The following is a 19787-nucleotide window of genomic DNA, read 5'->3' as shown; positions in this document are numbered from 1 at the left end:
GATATATGTTAGTGTGGTAGAATTGTTTATACACATTGTCTGTGTGATACTTGTATGTTATGGTTTAGTAGTGGAGTATGGGCAAGGCCCGTATCTCCTAGATAGCGGAGTGTGGGCGAGGCCCGTATCTCCCAGTTAGCGGGGTGTAGGCGAGGCCCGTATCTCCATGAGTGTGGACGAGGCCCGTATCTCCTAGCTGTTCCTTATATGATTGTATGATATGTGGTATTATGGGGGAACTCACTAAGCTTCGTGCTTACAGTTTAGAGTTTTGGTTTCAGGTACCTCTTCAGCGAAGGGGAAGGAGCTAGCACGGTAGCGGCACATCATACACACCCCCTTGTTTTTCCGCACTATGAGATTGTCCTGAGATTTGTACTCTGACACTATGGTTGATTCCATGTTTTGGTTTTCAGACACGTAATATGTTTAAGAAACGATATGATCGAATGTTGTTTATTTGCAAATGTTTTGCAAAATGTTTAATTAAAAATGAAATTTTTGGCTGTGAAAATTGGGTCGTTACAAATAAAGTCCTTCTTTTGAACTACGTATTAATGGATACACTTCAGTTGTAAGGCTTTATGATTTTAGAAATAGAATTTTGATTTAGATTTAGTATTTCGATATTGGAACATTTAGACAATAACTATTATATATTGTCTTGATATATTGGGATATGATCATCACATCAATACTTGTTACATTGTATATTAACATGTTTAATCCATGAATAATCTTATTATTCTAAAATATTATAGTCGGTTATAATTGTGGGAGCAATTATGAAATAAGAATAATATGAATTAGATTGGTTGACTCTCATCAGATGAAAGTAGGCAAGTGGTTGTAACCAAGTTTCATAGGTGTTTTTCAAAGAACTAGTACTGAATAGACCCGCATCAAGATCACCTTACAGATCCCTATTATGAGTGATACTTTATTAAAAGGTACTATATTTGTATCCTTAACACTTGAGATACATAATGAGACTTAAGTGTAGTGAGTGTGGTTCTTTGATATGGTTAAATATTGATCCTTAACTGGGCAATTAGATAAGCCATTTTTAGGTATGATGTGAACTATGCAAGAGGATTATGTAGTCAAGGTGTGATTTGTTCCTCTTATGTGTTGATAGTTAGACATATAACATGTGTTACCCAAAGCTGAACTCCAAATGAGACTGATGTAATCCAAGTCTCATGTTCAACAAGATGTATGCAACAAATGGATAACTTATTAACTTACCTTATACATCAACTGAAACTTTGAGTTTTTAGGAATTGGATGTTGATAGAATGGCACTAATTCATATATTACTGGGGGTATTGAAATGTTGCTAGACGTTCACCATTGTCTATATCAATCTATGATGAGTCTTGTGCAAGTAGGAGATTGAAAGATATATATACCCAAGAGTTATTATAGGATGATATTGCAAGATAATATATGATCATAAAGGGTCACACTAACAACAAACTGATACAAATATATTATTTCTAAGAATTTGATCCTATATAAATAAATATAATTCTTGTCATCGATTGGAAATTATTTATTTCATGGAAATATTAATTTTTAATGTTAAGTATCAAAACACATCATAATATATCATAAGGTATGATTCATTATGCCATGTACATATTTTTGGATAAAAAATGATTTTGTCTTGTGTATGTGTGTGTGTGTGTGTATATATATATATATATATATATATATATATATATATATATATATATATGAGTTATCAAAGATAGAAAGTTTTTTTTAAAACTCTTCACTTTTTTTATACAATCCTAACAGTAAGGGGAGATCACAACTAGTCTTCTTTTGATTAGTTTATTCCATGTACCATGCTTTAGAAGCATGACTTTGATTTAATAAAGCATGGATCTTAAAGTGCTAAGACCTATGGATAAAGGCTTAAAATAAGGACTTAAAATAACTAGTTTTCTCCTTTCTTTCATAAGCTAAAGCCCACGAAAATTTTGGCTTCCCATATCCATATTCTCTGTAGGTTTTGTCTCTTAAAGTGTTAAAAACATAAAGATGAAGATGATACTTGAGTATTCTCTTTTAAGGCAAACTAGTTTCTTTGTTTTAAGAGCTTAAGTGATTCTTCTATTACAAGAAGAAAACTAGCATCTTATCAAGTTGATTTATTGTTGATGGATATCTCTAGATAACTTCTACCTTGAAGTTTCATTCAACAGTTGGTCAACTTCCAATCTCCCATGAGAATCAAGGTCTTCAAAGGTTGTAACACTTTTCTTTCTATGGTTGTTTTTATCTTTCTAAGTCTTGCAAAATGATCTTTTGGTGGGAATAAAACTAGGGTTTTTTTTTCAAAATCAAGGTCTTCCGTTGCCATATTTGTGTTTATGAAACAATTTATGAATAAAAACACAAAAATGTTATCTTAATCCACATGAATATTTGATCGGAGGTTTACTGAGATCGATGCTTTTGAGAAACGAAAATTTTCAAAGAAATGAAGTTGAGACTTTTGAATTTCATTTTAAGCTTTTAATTATTGTTTTATGATTTAAATTATTGTCTTTGAATTTTTAATTATTTGTCATTTTATTTAGAGTAAATTACATGAATGGTCCTTATGGTTTAGGGAAATTTGCGCGTTTGGTCCCTAACTTATTTTTTTAACTCGGAAGGTCCCTACTGTTTGTTTTTGTCACGTGCTTGGTCCCTATCTTACTTAAAAATACCATTTTGCCCTTGATTTTTTTTAATTTATGTCAATAAACACTCCCCTAACCCCACTCTCTCACCTTACCTTACCTACCCCACCATTTTTTTATTTAAATAATACTCCCTCCGTACCAATATTATTGTCCACGGACAAAAACACACAAATTAAGAAAAACATTAACTACCACTAACTTTATATAATAAATTGATACTTTTATCCTTACTTTGCATTTAATGTTCCATTAAATGCTTAGTTGGTTAAGTAATAATGAGGGGGTATTTTGGTAAAAATGTTATTTATTTTAAGAAGTGGACGATTATTTTGGGACAAACCAAAAAGGAAAGATGTACTATAATTTTGGGACGGAGAGAGTAGTGTTTTTAGGTAAGAAATGGATCAAACGCGTAACAAAAATAAATAATAGGCACTAAACGCATAACAATAACAAACAGTAGGGACCTTCCGAATAAAAAAAATAAGTTAGGGACCAAACGCATAAATTACCCCAAACCATAGGGACCATTCATGTAATTTACTCTTTTATTTACCGTTTGTAGCAGTTTATGTTTTATTTTAATGAAATGTTATTTTTGTATTTAATTTTAAATGTAAAATTTAAAATTAGTAATGTTAAATTTCAAAAATATACAAATTAAAAATACATTGAGAGAGGTGAAATTTCATCTGTTATGTGCAATATTCTAAATAATATTAAGCATGGACTTGACGACAATGTGAAGTCTCAAGCTTTTAACGAAGTTAATGTCATATTATTTTCGTTTAATTCTGTTTAATATTACATTAATTCTGTTTAATTCATTTTATACAAATATATAAAATATTTTTATTTTTTGTTAAATAAAATGAACTTAACAAAATTAATGTCATATTATTCATATAGTTAATTATCTTAACATGTGTAGCAACATAATTAAGTATTAGCTAGCACGCACTTTTTTAATTTTTCTTTGAGAAGTTTATGTCTTATTCAGAAATATATTCAAAATTTGATAAAACCAAATAATTTTTTAAAATTTTTATATCGAAGCATTATAAAATTTATTGTGTTTATATTATGAAATCAAAACTGAAACTTACTTTTATCTTTAACTCAAAACTATATATTTATATTTTTAAAATAAAACAGCAACGTACTATTATTTCTATAATAATGTATTTTTTTATAATAACACATCATTTTTTTCATATATATATATATATATATATATATATATATATATATATATATATATATATATATATATATATATAAATGAAGATAAAACTAAAAATTAAAAGTAATGAAATTATGTTTTTATGCTTCAAATGTTTTTAGGTAAAAAATAGAAAACGAAATATTTAATTATGTATTATAGTTTGAATATTTTAGATAAAGTCTAGATAACAAAATTATTTAAATATTTAAAAAATATATAATAACAAAGTTGTGAAAAAAGATGATCGGAAATGTAAAAAGAAAAAAGTGAAAGACTAACATTGTAATATTTCAAATGATTATTGTATAAAATTTCACAAATGGTTTTTAAACAAGTTTAACAAAATGACATAAATTATCGGGGCATTCTATCCTCACCATAATAAAAACCATTTGTAAAGGTCAAAACCACGTTAATCAAATCAATCAAAGTAAATGTTAAAAAATATATTGTCTATCTAATGATACTTAATGTAATTTCTGTCGTATCTAATATAACTAATTTTGTTTATTTTTAATTTCTGGTTCAAACTAATTAACTTTTTGCCTATATTTATAATTATAAAATAAAATTACACGATTGATCCAAAGGATATTACAGTCATTTTACTTTTCAGATGGACCAAAAAACACAATGAAACTAGCTCAAAAGTACCATCAATCTAAAAAAGTCGTGGTTTGAACTAAAACCCCCTAAAAATACATACCACAGGGACCACTTTTGCAATTTTATCTTTTTTTTTATATTGTTATTTTAATTAAAATTTCTTTTTATGTATATTTTTATATTTTATTAAGAAACTCTCTCTCTCTCTCTCTCTCTCTCTCTCTCTCTCTCTCTCTCTCTCTCTCTCTCTCTCTCTCTCTCTCTCTCTCTCTCTCTCTCTCTCTCTCTCTCTCTCTCTCTCTCTCTCTCTCTCTCTCTCTCATAGGTGGTGTAGTTAGTTGATTATTAATCTTTAGATATGAGATTAATAAAAATATGATATTTAGTCATTTAGATGGGATCTAGTTTCTTTTGCATTATTAATATAGTCACACAAATACATATTAAAAAAAAAACATATATATACAACTATTTTGTTTATCAAGCATGTTTACAATAAATAAATATTACAGTTTTCACTTACTACCATCTTGTTAAAAATACTCATTGTAACATTTTTATGAGATATGAGCTACTCCAGAATTATAGTAATATCAAATTTTAGTTGAGAGGCTAATTATGGTATAACAGTTTTATAACAAAATGCCATAACCAGAGACAAATCTATAATTTAAAAATGATGTGACAAAATAAACTTTTTTTTGTTATGATTTTAGGTTATTGATAATATCATCTAATCTAAATATAATGTTAACTTTTAGGCGAGGGTGTAATTATGGTACTAAATTAATCAAATTATAAACAAACATTAAAGTTTTTGAGTTTCTATTGTCGATTTTATGTTTAATAGTATTGACATGAGACTTTTCGAAGCTGTGGAGTTACCTCTTATTTGTGAGTATACTTTGTAATTTATGAAAATAAGAGTTGAATAGTTTTTTTTAACTTTTTATATTACCTAGTTAAATATCATATTTTAGTGTTTGAAAAACACATATTATATGAAGTTCTAATATATTAAAACATTAATTAAAAATTAAAATATAATTTTATAGATTTATATAACTTGAAGGGTATAAAGTAAAATATGATTAACTTTAGAGTATATATATGGACATCGTTTTATATGAAAAATAATTTGATATATTAATATTAATAAAAACTTTATTAATAACTGTAATTGATTTCAGGTTTTGACAAACAAGTTTCACACAAACATATGTGATTTTTGACTTTATTACAATGGTTTTGTGTCTGAATAACAACACTCAAATTGTCGTTATCCAAAATTTTGCAACTTAACGGATTCATCTAATGGACATCCACGATAAGGACAATTTGTGTTTAAGGTTTGCTCCATAGGAACTATCCCAGGGAAAAAAGTTTCATAAGGACCATCTCAAGAAATTTTTTTAAAGTTAAAGTACCATTCGTCAAATTTTTTCAAAAATATATTAATATCCATTTGGACTATTTTGTAATTTATGTTAGAATTTTGAACCCAAAAATCAATAAACAATACTCTACGGACTATTTTATACTTTACTCTAGTAAAATAAAATAAAAAGCAAAAAGGAAGTTGAGATGGCAGAAATGGAGGAAATAAAAAAGGGATAATGACTTAAAAGGGTAATATATTTTTCGATTTGTACACATTTAGTCACTGAGTTTTTTTCCGTCCACATTTTGTAACGCCCCGCTTCTCGAATACTAATTTATGGTTATGAATTCTCATGAATTCAAGATCTACTTGACGAGTTGGTTGCCTGACTCGTCGAGTAGCAGCGGGTTTAGGCCACGTGTTTAAGTGACCAACTCGCTGAGTCGGAAGAGTGACTCAACGAGTTGGAGCTAGAGGGTGAAACCCTAATTTTCGGGGTTTGGCCCCCTATTTAAGGGATCCTTAGCCTCCCTTAGTTCCTTTGCAGCCTCTTGAAGGTCCAGAAACCCTAATTCGTGTGTGTGTGCTCCATATTAGTGTAAATTTCAAGCTTGGAAAGAAGACCTTGATGCAAGAAGCTTGAAGATCAACAAGTTGGAAGCAAGAATGTTTATGGGTATGATGTCTATCTCAGCTAGCTTCATTTGATGTATCAATTCATGATTCTTGGCCTCATTACTTCCTAGACCTCTTTGGATGAAGTTAGGACTTCTTGGCTTGGTTATGAAGCTATTCTTGGGTATGAGCTTAGATATGAAGTTGTAACTTCAGATCTGAACTCTCTTTGATTTATAGGTCCATAAAGCTATCAGCTTTGGCAAGCATGAACCCCTCCTTAAGTGTAAAATCCCAAATTTAGATTGGTTTTGGCATTTTGAGTCATTAGAGCCTTGCATGCACGTAAAGTTTGCATGCCTTGCAACTTTACGTGATAAGCATGCCTTGGGAGCTTGGATCTGTTGTATGGAGCCTTGGCATGGCTTAAAAAGCATCTGTATGGATGAAGGACTGAAGGGACTCGACGATTCGCATGGTAGACTCGGCGAGTCATATGAAGATGGTCATGAACTCGACAAGTTGGATGAACAACTCGACGAGTCTGATGAAGATTGTCTTGGACTCGACGAGTGGCATGGTGACTCGGCGAGTTGGCAAGTTATGTAAGGAACTCAATGAGTAGCTGAGGGTACTCGAAGAGTTGAGGTCAACATGGACTGTTGACCTTGATAGTTGACTTTGACCTCGAACCAAGGGTTGACCAGTTTGACTTTTGAGAGTAATTAGTAAGCGGACATTTATGAATTGGATCATTGATGGTTATAGGTGTTGAGTTTGGGGCGGTGTTTCGGGAGCATGATTTCATGGTTCCGTCCGGAATTTCAAGGTGAGTTATCCTCACTCTATTAACAGGGTCTAAGGCACCAAGGCCAGCCCTTTTTCGGATTTTGTACTTGTACTTGTTTGATGTGGTTATGATATGTTAGATCGGTATCAGGATAGACAATATGTTGTTATGCTCTTATGATTTGTTAGGGTTGCCATGTCAGTGACCTGGTTTAGGTCGGTATCCTGGTATATAGGATGATGCTATGTCAGTGACCTGGGTTAGGTCGGTATCCTGGTATATAGGACGATGCTATGTTAGTGACTTGGGTTAGGTCGGTATCCTGGTATATAGGATGATGTTATGTTAGTGACCGGTTAGGTCGGTATTCTGGTTAGGATGTTGTTATACTATATGATCTGCTAGATCGGTTTGTTTTTATATGGACTGTTATGTGATTATCTGTTATATGTGCATATGGTTATTTGCTTGATGATGGGTTGCAGCGGTCCTGCTTTGTGCTGAAGGCCAACATACCCTACGAGCGGTTCGGATAGACTGTAGGCTCGTATGGCGGTCCAGTCATACCAAAGGCTTGGTATAGATCTAGATAGACTGAAGGCCCGATGCGGGCGGTCCAGTCATACTGTAGACTCAGAGAGTGGATAAGGTGGACTGAAGGCCCGGTGCGGGCGGACCAGTCACACTGTAGACCCGAGATGCATGGTTGTTCTGTATTTGTTGAAATGATATGATTATGGTTATATGATGTTGGTATTTTGGGGGTAACTCACTAAGCTTTCGGGCTTACAGGTTTAGTTTATTTTTTCAGGTTCAGCGGATGACAGTGGGTAGGCGAAGGTGTGACCGTACACTTCCTCGATTGACGATTATGATTTCTGGGAAGTCGGATGTATAAACTATTTTGAAACAGATTGTAATAATTGAGTGGTTTCAATGAATTAAAAAGTTTTACATTGGCTCGAATTTTATGGGTGTTACACATTTACCCCTTCAACTTGTTAAACTATACATATTTAGTCCTTATGACCAACTACTCTAGGTTAGCCGGTAAAAATGACTTAATAAGGTAATATATTTATCACTTTGTACACATTTAGACCTTAATATTTTTTATTGCAAAATAAGTCATTTTTGTTTTTTTATTCATTTAGTACTTATGAATGATTCTTTAGGTTTTCCTCACAACATCTTATGTGGGATAGTCATATGGTTGTGGGATAGTTTCAGGTGGTCCTGCTATATGTTGTAGGCCAAGATACCTGGTGCGGGCCGGCTATAAGCTGTAGGCACGACTCGAGAAGAGCGGTTAGATTAAGGCGTCATGCTAACAAACCCTGGGTATTGCAGTCCGATGACTGATTGAACCTGTTGCATGTTGGCATTCCAGTCCGATGACTGATTGGGCCAATGTATACCAATCTAATGAGTGTGGGTCCGTTATGCATGATAATACGTTTGTTGTGTTGGGTATTTTGGGGAAAACTCACTAGATTTTGTGCTTACACAGTTGTTTATTTTTTCAGGTTCTATCGTTGGTCGTGAGATGACGAATGCATGAATGTACACACACATCAATATTATTGAGGATTACGCATTTCTTATATTACTCTAACTAGATGTGAGACCCATGTATTACATAGGTTTATTTAAAAAAATAAATACAAAATTTTAAATATTTGAAAAGTTTGAATTTATAAGAAAAGTCAGAAAATATTGAAGTATAAAAATTAAAGTTTTTGTTTTTTCTCTTTTAAATTTAATCAAAAAATTTAGACAAATAAATAAAGAAAATTAATGAATCTTTAATTTAGTAATTTTGAAATTAGAAGGAAAGTTTATTAATGAAATTGATATGCATTTATTATTGTATTTAAATACTATTTGGAATTTAATAAAATGAAAAAACCATAAAATGACATGTGGAATAAAAATTAATTTAAAATAACCACAAAATTACATGTGGCAAAATAAATGAAAATGTGACATGTGACAAAAATATCTTTATTTATTAGGGGAGATTTTTGATAGATGTATTTTGGAATAAACGTTTTTTCTTAATAATGAATTTATAATTAGGAGTTTTGCCTTATTGAAAAATTAAATTTTTTGGTTGTGAAAATGAGACATAATACATAAACATCAACAGTCTTACATACTTCATCAATGATTGCCCTACGTAAGATGTCGTGAGAAAAACCTAAAGAAAACATTCATAAGTACTGAATGTGTACAAAAACAAAATTGACTTATTTTGAAACAAAAAAATATTAAGGCTAAATGTATACAAAAATATTAAGGACTAAATGTATAGAAAATGAAAAATATATTACCCTATTAAATCATTTTTCACGGCAAATCTGGAGTAACCGGTCATAAGGACTGAATGTGTACAGTTCAACAAGTTGAAAAGGTAAATATGAACGAAAAAAAAAACTCAATATGACCAAATGTGTACAAATCCAACAACATATTACCCTTTTAAGTCGTTATTCCAATAAAAAAACAATGTTGGTTTTTGTATGGGTTATGTAATAAAGATAAACTAAAAAAATTTGAATTGTTTTCTAGCAGGAGTTCCTCGTTGACCACTATTGATAAAGTAAGAACACTATCTTCATTCTTCCCCATCGATAACATCTAATTAGACTTTGTAAGAGTAAGAATGTGGATTTTCGGAAAGAAAGGGGAATCGGGATTTTCATCTTCTTCAACAGCGGAGGAAGTTACCCATGGAATCGATGGATCTCGTCTCACCGCCATTGTTACCGGTACGACCTTCCTATCGCTTTCTATTTCAAGCTTCACTTCACTTCAATTAATGAGGTCAATAATATCGTTAGGGTTTTTTTTTTATCTCAAAATTCTTACACCATTGATGTCAAAAACTGAACTATGTTGATCAACTAATTTGTAAACCATACTTAGGAGCTACCGGTGGTATCGGAGCTGAGACAGCACGAGTCCTTGCTCTACGCGGTGTACATGTAGTTATGGCAGTAAGAAACACCGAAATCTGTAGAAAAGTTAAAGAAAATATACTTACTGAATCACCTGATGCTAAAGTCGACATAATGGAGCTTGATCTCAGCTCTCAGGCATCCGTACGGGATTTTGCAACCAGATATCGTTCTTCAGGCCTTCCCCTACACATTCTAATGTAAGAAACCATCCGCTACATTGAATTTCTCTCGAAATCTATGAAAATTTTAGGGTTTTTTGTTTGTTGTTGTAAGTAACAACGCAGGGGTTTTGGCGCCAAAATTCACGCTCTCGAAGGACAAAACCGAACTACATTTTGCAACAAATCATTTAGGTCTGTTTGGAGACAATTGGATGTTTACACCATTTCTACAATACCATTGATTCTTGTAAATGTTTCAATCCCTGTTTTTCTTGTTTCATTCAGGTCATTTTCTTTTGACGAATCTGTTGCTGGAGACGATGAAGATTACTTGTCACGAACAAAAAACTGAAGGAAAAATCATCAACATATCATCCGAAGCTCATCGTCTTGTGCGCAATCCAACTTTCTCTGATCAAATTAACGACGAATCAAGGTAAACAAAGAACAAAATTCCAATTTTTTTTTCATCATAGTACACTAGGACGATGGTTTACTGCAATTTTGCAGTTATAACCATATATATGCTTATGGATTATCAAAACTGGCTAATATACTTCATGCGAGAGAAGTATCGAGGCTTTTGAAGGTAATTGTATTTGTGGTTCTATAATTAACTAGTTTTCTATATAAATTAATCATTTTTTTTTTTTTTTGAATTTGGGATTATGCTAAGTGCTAACTTTACCCAATTCCAATCAGGAGGAAGGAGTCGATTATATCACCACAAACTCATTACATCCAGGATTCATTATCACCGATCTTTTTCGTAACTATAGTATTTTGTCGGGTGTGTATATATAAAATCCTTCAATATATTTTAACTAAAAAAAATGTTTTATATATCAGTTTTATTCACGCAGTAATCTTCAACTCTGTTCTCAAATACATGGCAAAGGATGTTTCACAGGTTTGTAATTAAAAATTGATTTATTGAATTTGGATTTTTTTTTTTTACTTGTTACTCGATTTTGTTTTTTTACAGGGAGCTGCAACTACATGCTATCTGGCATTGAATCCAAAGGTGAAAGGGGTGAGTGGTGAGTATTTTTGTGACAGTAATTTGGTAAAACCATCGTCGAAAGCTGCGGATCCTGAGTTAGCAAAGGAGTTGTGGGAGTTTAGTTTGACTTTGACCGCCTCCAAATGATGTACAAAGATACTTAACCAAAAATTTTCTTTAATACCATATTATTAAAAACTTCGAAGTCGAAATACATTAATTATAAGTATAGTTGCATACTAAGTGAATTCATGTTTTATTAATAACAAAATATAAGTTTGTTAAATATATTTATTAATATCAAGGGCTAATTACTAATCTAGCCAAATTAAGAAAATAATTAACCATTTTTGCCAAAAATTAGGAATTGTCTCAAAATAGCCTATGAAACTGTAGGTTTTTAGAATCGTCTAATGTTTCGCTAATTCGTCTGCAGTTTCGTGTTTACTATAAGAAATTATTTTGAAGATATAAAACATTAGGTTTTTTTAAAACCTACGGTTTTCTCTCTATAAAATACGGTTTTCCAAACCGTAGCTTACGGTTTTTGGTTAAATCTATAGTTTTTTTTTTTTTAAAATGAAAACTACGGTTTTGGGTTGAAATCTACGGTTTTGGATTAAAAAGTTACAGTTTTGTCCATTATGGACTTGTACACCATAGGTTTCGTAAGAAACCTATGGTTTTAATTTTTGTTTTTTGTTTTTTTTTTTAAACAAAGTTATCTCTATATACAAAAACTACTCCTAATAAAAAATACGGTAAAATTTTGATTAAAATTGGATGTATCTCGTTGTTCTTCGGGTGCTCTATTGAGAGAAAATAGTAGACAATGGAAGAAAAAATGAGGAAAAAGTAACCTAATCTGAAAAATAAAACATTATATACTATGGGCAAATAGACCACAAAACAGTAGACGGGCCACGAAAGAGTAGTTTTCGAAGGTTGACCGTAGCCAACCCTTAACCTATCTACTATTTCGTGGGTTAGTTTTTGCTAATATGTATTTTTTTTGCTAATTTTAGATAGATAATTAGTATATTTGGCTAGATTAGTATTTTCCCCTAATATCAATTAGAATATAGATATCAATATAAAGAGATTTGCATATCCACTTCACTAAGGAAAACATGGTTTTGAAAAAAATTTGAATTGTGCTAAGGCTATAGCTTATAATTTAGGAATTGATGCAGTATTTGTTTAGAAAAACAATAAAAGAAGAATTTTTAAGAAAAAAAACATTTTGACAAGAGTGATATTGATCCATGGAATACATAAACTTTCAACTCAAAAAATCTGGATTCAATATTTGAGTACATCGTTCATCAAATTATTGGTCCATGGAACAGAGGTTTGAGCAAATACAATATGTATATAAATAGGTGTATACCCACACAAAGCAGTCGTGATAATTATTACTGTGTCAGTTAATGCTCTTTTTATTCAAAAAATGAAACTATTTGACTGTTTTAATGGCTATAAATTTTCTGGCTGATATGTTAGAAAATTTTTATACGAAAGATGAGTTGTTTGTGCATAATTAGTTTTTTATTCGTAAAAAGATGAGTGGTTTGTGCATAACAGATTTGTACATTAAGTTATCAAGCATGTAAATTTCAAGAAAAATTAAATATATTTTATAATAGTTAAGATTAATTAAACTATTTGTCTACTGTATATTGATGAACTAAAGGCAAACTACAAAAATCTTTAAAAGATGATACAAAATTGACATATCTTAGAGATCGATGGTGATAATTTATTCAACGAACTGAAACTGTTATAATTTTTTTTTTTGGGTAAATGACACAAAAAACACTCTTTTTACATAGAAATTCAATTTTGACACTATGTTTTTTTTGTGTCAATTTTGACATTGTGTTTTCCATTTTGTTACAATTCTGACCACTTGACCGGTTAACCAGGTTGCATGCTGACGTGGCATGATGGACGTGTCAGTTTTGATGACGTGACATGCTGACATGATATGCTGACGTGTCAAAATTGAATTTTTTTCTCACAAAAAACACTAAGTTTTCATTTTTTTTCGATTTTCACACTAAGTTTAATTTTTTATTTCAAGTTTGACACTATGTTTTTTTGTTCCAAATCGAATATCATTTTTTTCCAATTTTGTTCAATGTTGACAATTTTCTATTTGAAACTGTATAAATATGTTTTTTTTCATTTAAAAACCATAGTTTTGTATAAATACATTTTTTTTACACTCAAACCATATTTTTATATATAAATATGTATTAGTTATATAATAATTGTATTTTATATTAAATATGCAACTTTAAAATGTGTTTGGAGGTTTGGAGACGTATAGTCGATCAAAACTCGGATATCATGTTTGCAACCCATCAAATTTTATTTTTACATCTTATTAGAAGCTTATGGTTAGTTTGATTCTCATGATATAACTAATGCTTTAAACGTAAGAAAAAACACCTTGAATTTAAATAAAAATGTGGTTTTTAAACGAAAAAAATATGTTTATACGGTTTAAAATGTAATAAAAAAAATATATTTATACGGTTTTAAATGGAAAATAGACAAAATTGGACAAAATTTGATAAATGATGTTCGATTGGAACAAAAAAAAACATAGTGTCGAAAATGAAATAAAAAATTAAACTTAGTGTCAAAATCGAAAAAAAGTGAAAACTTAGTGTTTTTTGTGGAAAAAAAATCAATTTTGACACGTCAGCATATCATGTCAGCATGCCACGTCATCAAAACTGACACGTCATCATGCCACGTTACTATGTAACCTGGTTAACCAGTCAAGTGGTCAGAATTGTAACAAATTGGAAAACACAATGTCAAAATTGACACGAAAAAAACATGGTGTCAAAATCGAATTTCTTAGTAAAAAGAGTGTTTTTTATGTCATTTACCCTATTTTTTTTTAAATTTTTTTTACCATTTGAACATAATACAATTAATACACTAAATTTTTTAAAACTAATAATAAATTATTTAGTTTATTGTCTACCATACAAATATTGTTGATTGTTTTGTGACCATTGCCTTAATGGAAAAAAAGGGTTTCAAAATTAAAACCTTTAAAATCTTATTTGCAATTTATCATGTCTTAAGAATGATTAAATGCTTTTATTTTAATTTCAAATGAGAAATAATTTCTTGAAAATATTGATTATGAAAGTATAAGCAATTGCTTTGCTGCAGTTTCAATTTAGTATTTAATGAGTGAATATTTGCCCAGGTAGGAAATTTACGAGATGTTTGTTATTAATATATATATATATATATATATATATATATATATATATATATATATATATATATATATATATATATATATATATATATTAAGATTGTGAAAAATTTCAACAGTAAACTGTTGAAATTTGTCCAACTTTGGTCCCTGCATTGTGTATTTGATTTGCAGGGGGTATTTTGTAAATTTTTGCCACCAGTGGCAACGTGTCTGAAAGTTGTTTATTTACAACTTTGTTGATATTACCGAATGAACGTGTCAATTTATGGATATTTCTCTTTCTTTGCTCATCTATTTCTTCTCCGTTTGTGTTTCTTTCTGGTGAATGATTTTCTTTCATCGACATCCCTCTTTCTCTCTGTAAGGTAAAATTTGCCGTCCCTTCTTCTTATTTTTCTTGTTTTCTGGTTTGATTTCTTTATTTATTTCCGTTGTCTTGTCGTTTATCTATATCATGTCTGCTTCCCCCAAGCGGTCAAAGGTATCCATCCACTGCCCTAGACGACGTCATACCGCCCACCACCTGTAATACCGAAGTTTCTTTTTCCTTTCCATTAACTTTAATTTTTAAATTTAACGGTACGAGTGTACTTCATAAAATTTTACACACACACACAAATATATATATATATATATATATATATATATATATATATATATATATATATATATATATATATATAGAGAGAGAGAGAGAGAGAGAGAGAGTCAAATATTTCTCTCATCTATTATGTACTAGAATGTATCAATAAGAATTGAGTAAACATTAAATGAAATCCATATTTATAATTCCTTTTTATGGAAACTAATTTAATTCGTCATTAATGTCAATAATAATATTCTTTCAAAATGAATTCATATATAAAATAATATGAGTGTATTCTAGGAAAACGAGAGTATATTCTACTAGAATACACCCTCATTCTTCATATTTCATACAATTTTATTGTATTTTAAGTGAGTGAGCGCTGAAATAATGTTATTGCTGACCTAAAAACCTAGATACGAATTCATTCTGAAAGAATGTTATTGCTGACATTAATGACGAATTTAATTAATTTCCATAAAGAAAAAATTATAATTATGGATATCATTTAATATACATACAATTATGGAAACCATTTAATATCTATCATTATTTAATTAAATAATAATATAATTTTACTAAATTCCTATTGGTGCATTCTAGCACACAATAAATGTAAAAAACACTTTAACCTAGCCCTATATATATATATATATATATATATATATATATATATATATATATATATATATATATATATATATATATATATATATGTGTGTGTGGCTGGCTGGGGCCTCAATTTGATTTCTGCATATGGCCTCCGAAATGCCAGTATCAGGTATGGGGATGACAATGGGATAGGTAATAATGATCCTAGACAAATACCTGATTATAAGGTTGTATCCCAAATCTGGTCTTGTCACATAGGGTGCTCGGTTAGTAAATAATCACTAAGTTCAAGGTTATACCCTCGGCTATCTCATTTATGTCGTTAGTTGTTCGTCATTCTAGCTAGTGTAGAACTTTAGATTGTGCAAGATTACATGTTATAATCTTGCAATCTGACTTGGTTTGTTATTTCTCCATTTGTTGGTTTGTTATGTCCACTACTAATAACAAAACAACTATGATGGTACCGATTTTCGAGTAGACTGTTTTGTTTTATGTTTTTAGACTTCAATATGTATTGCATTTTTTTGCAAATTTAAAAAAAAAAAAAAAAAAAAAAAAAAAAAAAAGCAAAATATATACAAAAATGGTGGTTTTTCCAACCTTGTTTCATCAAATACGATTTTAATCCATCCTATCTTGTTCCTATACATTCGGATTATTTTTCTACAAGTTCGGTTTGGCCTTAATTCGGTTTGACTTTCTTTGACAATTATGTGATCCGGTTTTGAAACCGATCCGGATTCCAAAAAAGTCCGGTTTGTGAACGTCTACATTGAAGACTGCTTCACTCACACAAAGACTAGAAGACTCAAGCGGGATACCATGATTTCTTTACCAACACCTAAGCAACCCTCATGTGAAGGGGTGAATATCACTTCAAACTCTTTACGATCCAATTTCATTCTCCGGTTTTTTTGATACTTTATTATTTTCTCGGATATGCATGCAATCCTACGATATATGTTGACTATAAACATGCTTCAAAAATCGTTTAATGACCATTTTTCTGGTTGTTGTTTTTTTTTTTTGTTACTTTTCTCAGTTTTTATGTTACTTTTTACTTGATTTGGTTTTCAGGGAGCAGCTGCCACATGCTATTTAGCATTGTATCCAATGTGAAAGGTGTTAACAATTGTAGTTTAGTTTCATTTGGCCAACTTAAGTGATTTTTTAACAATTTTGTATGAAATAATGAATCAATTATATAAAAATATACAATTACATTTTATACACAAAGAATCAAAATCCTTTTCTTGAGCTTTCCCAGACTTCCACGGATTGTTGATCTTTTCTAGTCACAAACATTTTGTTTCCGCTAAAACCCAAATTCGTAACCCTATTTCCTCCCAAGTCCTTTGTTCTTCCTAAAACATTCTTTCTAAAAACTCTTTCGTTTTTACCATTTTTAGAACCACCCATGAAAACTTCCGACCATACCTCCAATTCACCTTCTTTACTACAAAACACCTGATTTCCATGGCTTTCAATCTTGCAACCAAACCCTTCTTTCTTCCCTTTAATTGTCTTCTTCGTGTCACCAAGGCAATTCCATGAGTTATCAGAATCAATGTGCCTGAAATCAATGTATGACACATCACCTGAGTTTACCCCAATCTTGAAAACAGCCGAAAGGGTGTCTGAAACTGTGATATCTGAAAAACAATCGGATTTTTCTTTGATTTCCCACACGATGTCGCCGGATCTAATGTCCAAAAACTTTATGTTTCCAGAAACCCCAGATGCCCCACTATGAGATCCTGACGCCATTAACAGATTAAGGCTAGAAACCCAGCTTAACTTTGTCGATGGAATCGCGGAATCAAGATCAGCACCAAAGATTTCATTACGTGCAATCTCGGAAACGACTCTGAAACCATCGTTTATGTCATAGACCATGATGGAATTTGAATTCCTACGACCTGATTCGAAACTTGTAAATAAGAACTCAGGGGAGCTCCCGATTGCTTGAACAGTTGAGCTTGATCGAGTCATGTTTTCCCAATTCAAACTTTGCACAACAGAACCCATATCAAGGTTAATAACTTGCAGCCCGGAGAAATCAGTCGCGCCTGCTGCAACTACGTTCGATGATAACGATAACAAAGAATCGATAGCTGTGAATGGGGTCAAAATTGTTGACTTTCTTTGCAACGACCAATCAAAAGACGTGATTTTGCTTCCATGCGCGACATGAGCTGAGCCATAAGGTGTTGTCGCGATAACCGAAGGTGAATCTCTGCCACTGAGAGGCAAAATTGTTGATTTTTGGAGATTGAATGCGTCGAATTGAGATGGGTTTGAGTGAGATTGAACAAGAAGATGATCAATCCCGTAAAACTCTGCTTCAGAGATGATATCTTGGATGTCGAAAGATTTAGCTTTCGATGGGAAATTACCAGTTCGTAAAACGGAAAGAAGGATTGAGAAAAGATCAGGGTCTCTGTCGATAAACGGGATTTGATCGTAAGAACTGAAGAGATTGGAGAAGAGGGTGTTGGAGCCAGCTAGGGTTAGGGTTTGTTTGGTGGTTTGAAAGAGCTGACCTCCGACGTCAATTGTGACGACATTGGTGGATGAATGGTGGTTGGGTTTGTCAAAATTGTGATTATTGTGGGAAAACGCAATCGAGAGAGGGCCTGATTGTGAAAAAGGAGGCATATTTCAGAAGAATTGAGTAAAAAGATGTGATTCTACTTGAAGAATTGAAATGGGATTTGGTGATGATGCTGATGAAATGGGATTGTTGGGGAGGGGTTTGGTTTTGTAGAGGTGTTTTGGGGGATGAAGGTGCTCTAGAAGGGGGAAATCTAATGGTCAACAATGGTGGCCTCTGGTTTGTTTTTAATGAGACCCAAAGTAAAGACCAGACTTTTTAGGAGGTTATGTTGACTAAAATTATGCTTTGGATTCGAAACTTCTTGATATTAACAGTCGATCCAAAAGATATTTTTATATCCTCTCTAATAAAATGAAGGTTTTTTTTGCCACTTGTCAAATTCTTAAGAGTTTTATCACTTTAATTTTATGAGAGTTTTAGGATTATTATTTTCCACTTGTCATTTTTAGGAATTTCTATTTTTTTAAAATAAAATTTCATATAAGGGAAGAGAATCATAGTATTAATTTGATAATAAAATCTAATAAATGCTCTAAAGAATATTTGATTTCTTTTATAAATGTTCCAAAATATTATATTATATTATGTAAAAGTATTATTTTATAAAATATTTAATGTTTAAATATTGATATTAAATTTTTATTTTTAATAAACTCATGTAATACACGGGTCTCACACCTAGTTTTTCTAATATTTGCTCAAACATATGATAACGGTAAACAATAGTAAAGAATATCTCCAGCTAGATATCGGTAATCTTATTGAGATAAAATAAAAAAAAGATAGTTGACATCTATGTTTAACAAAAAAATCAAGAAAATCAAACCAATATATCATATAGTCTAGCATGAGCTTAAAAACATAAACATGTATACTAATCTTTTCATTCACATAAATTACCAAATCATATGGATACATATATTAGTATACGAAACAATTTAAGAGTAAGTATACAATTACCTGTAAAATAAGCATGATAAACAAATGGTATGAAAACTATAAAATGACAAAATTATTACATTTAGTGATTGATTTAACATTAAATATATAAAAAAAAAGAAAAACAGTTTTTTGTTGGGACTACAAAATTAATATGTACGTTTGCATGACTTTACCAAACGATTACAATATTTTTTAACCACTGATTTTGTTTCAAGAGATAAAATTGTAAATAACAATACATATTTTGATTTGTCTCGCTTATGTCATTTTCATTAATATAAAAGTCTCAGTTAGCCGTTATGTACTGATAAAATATTTTATATTCAGATTATAAAAT

General features: G+C 30.9%; 2 protein-coding genes across 2 annotated transcripts; one reads left to right on the top strand and one right to left on the bottom strand.

Moving 5' to 3' along the window:
• The first annotated feature begins 9899 nt into the window (after positions 1 to 9899).
• Positions 9900 to 11655, top strand: LOC111900366 (short-chain dehydrogenase TIC 32, chloroplastic). The gene is made up of 8 exons (XM_023896244.3): positions 9900 to 10087; positions 10245 to 10476; positions 10553 to 10632; positions 10726 to 10876; positions 10951 to 11029; positions 11143 to 11230; positions 11304 to 11350; positions 11426 to 11655. The coding sequence occupies exons 1-8, from the start codon at positions 9982 to 9984 to the stop codon at positions 11588 to 11590; spliced, it is 948 nt and encodes a 315-aa protein (XP_023752012.1). The 5' UTR covers positions 9900 to 9981; the 3' UTR covers positions 11591 to 11655.
• A 5399-nt stretch (positions 11656 to 17054) lies between these two features.
• LOC111900365 (BTB/POZ domain-containing protein At5g41330) lies at positions 17055 to 18709 on the bottom strand. Its single transcript, XM_023896243.3, has one exon. It carries the CDS (start codon positions 18547 to 18549, stop codon positions 17131 to 17133), a length of 1419 nt encoding a protein of 472 aa, XP_023752011.1. The 5' UTR covers positions 18550 to 18709; the 3' UTR covers positions 17055 to 17130.
• Positions 18710 to 19787: the final 1078 nt, after the last annotated feature.

Source organism: Lactuca sativa, chromosome 6 (genome assembly GCF_002870075.4).
Source record: "Lactuca sativa cultivar Salinas chromosome 6, Lsat_Salinas_v11, whole genome shotgun sequence".
Taxonomy (NCBI): Eukaryota; Viridiplantae; Streptophyta; class Magnoliopsida; order Asterales; family Asteraceae; genus Lactuca; species Lactuca sativa.
Note: the sequence above shows the minus strand (reverse complement) of the source record. Positions and strands in the feature narration are given on the sequence as shown.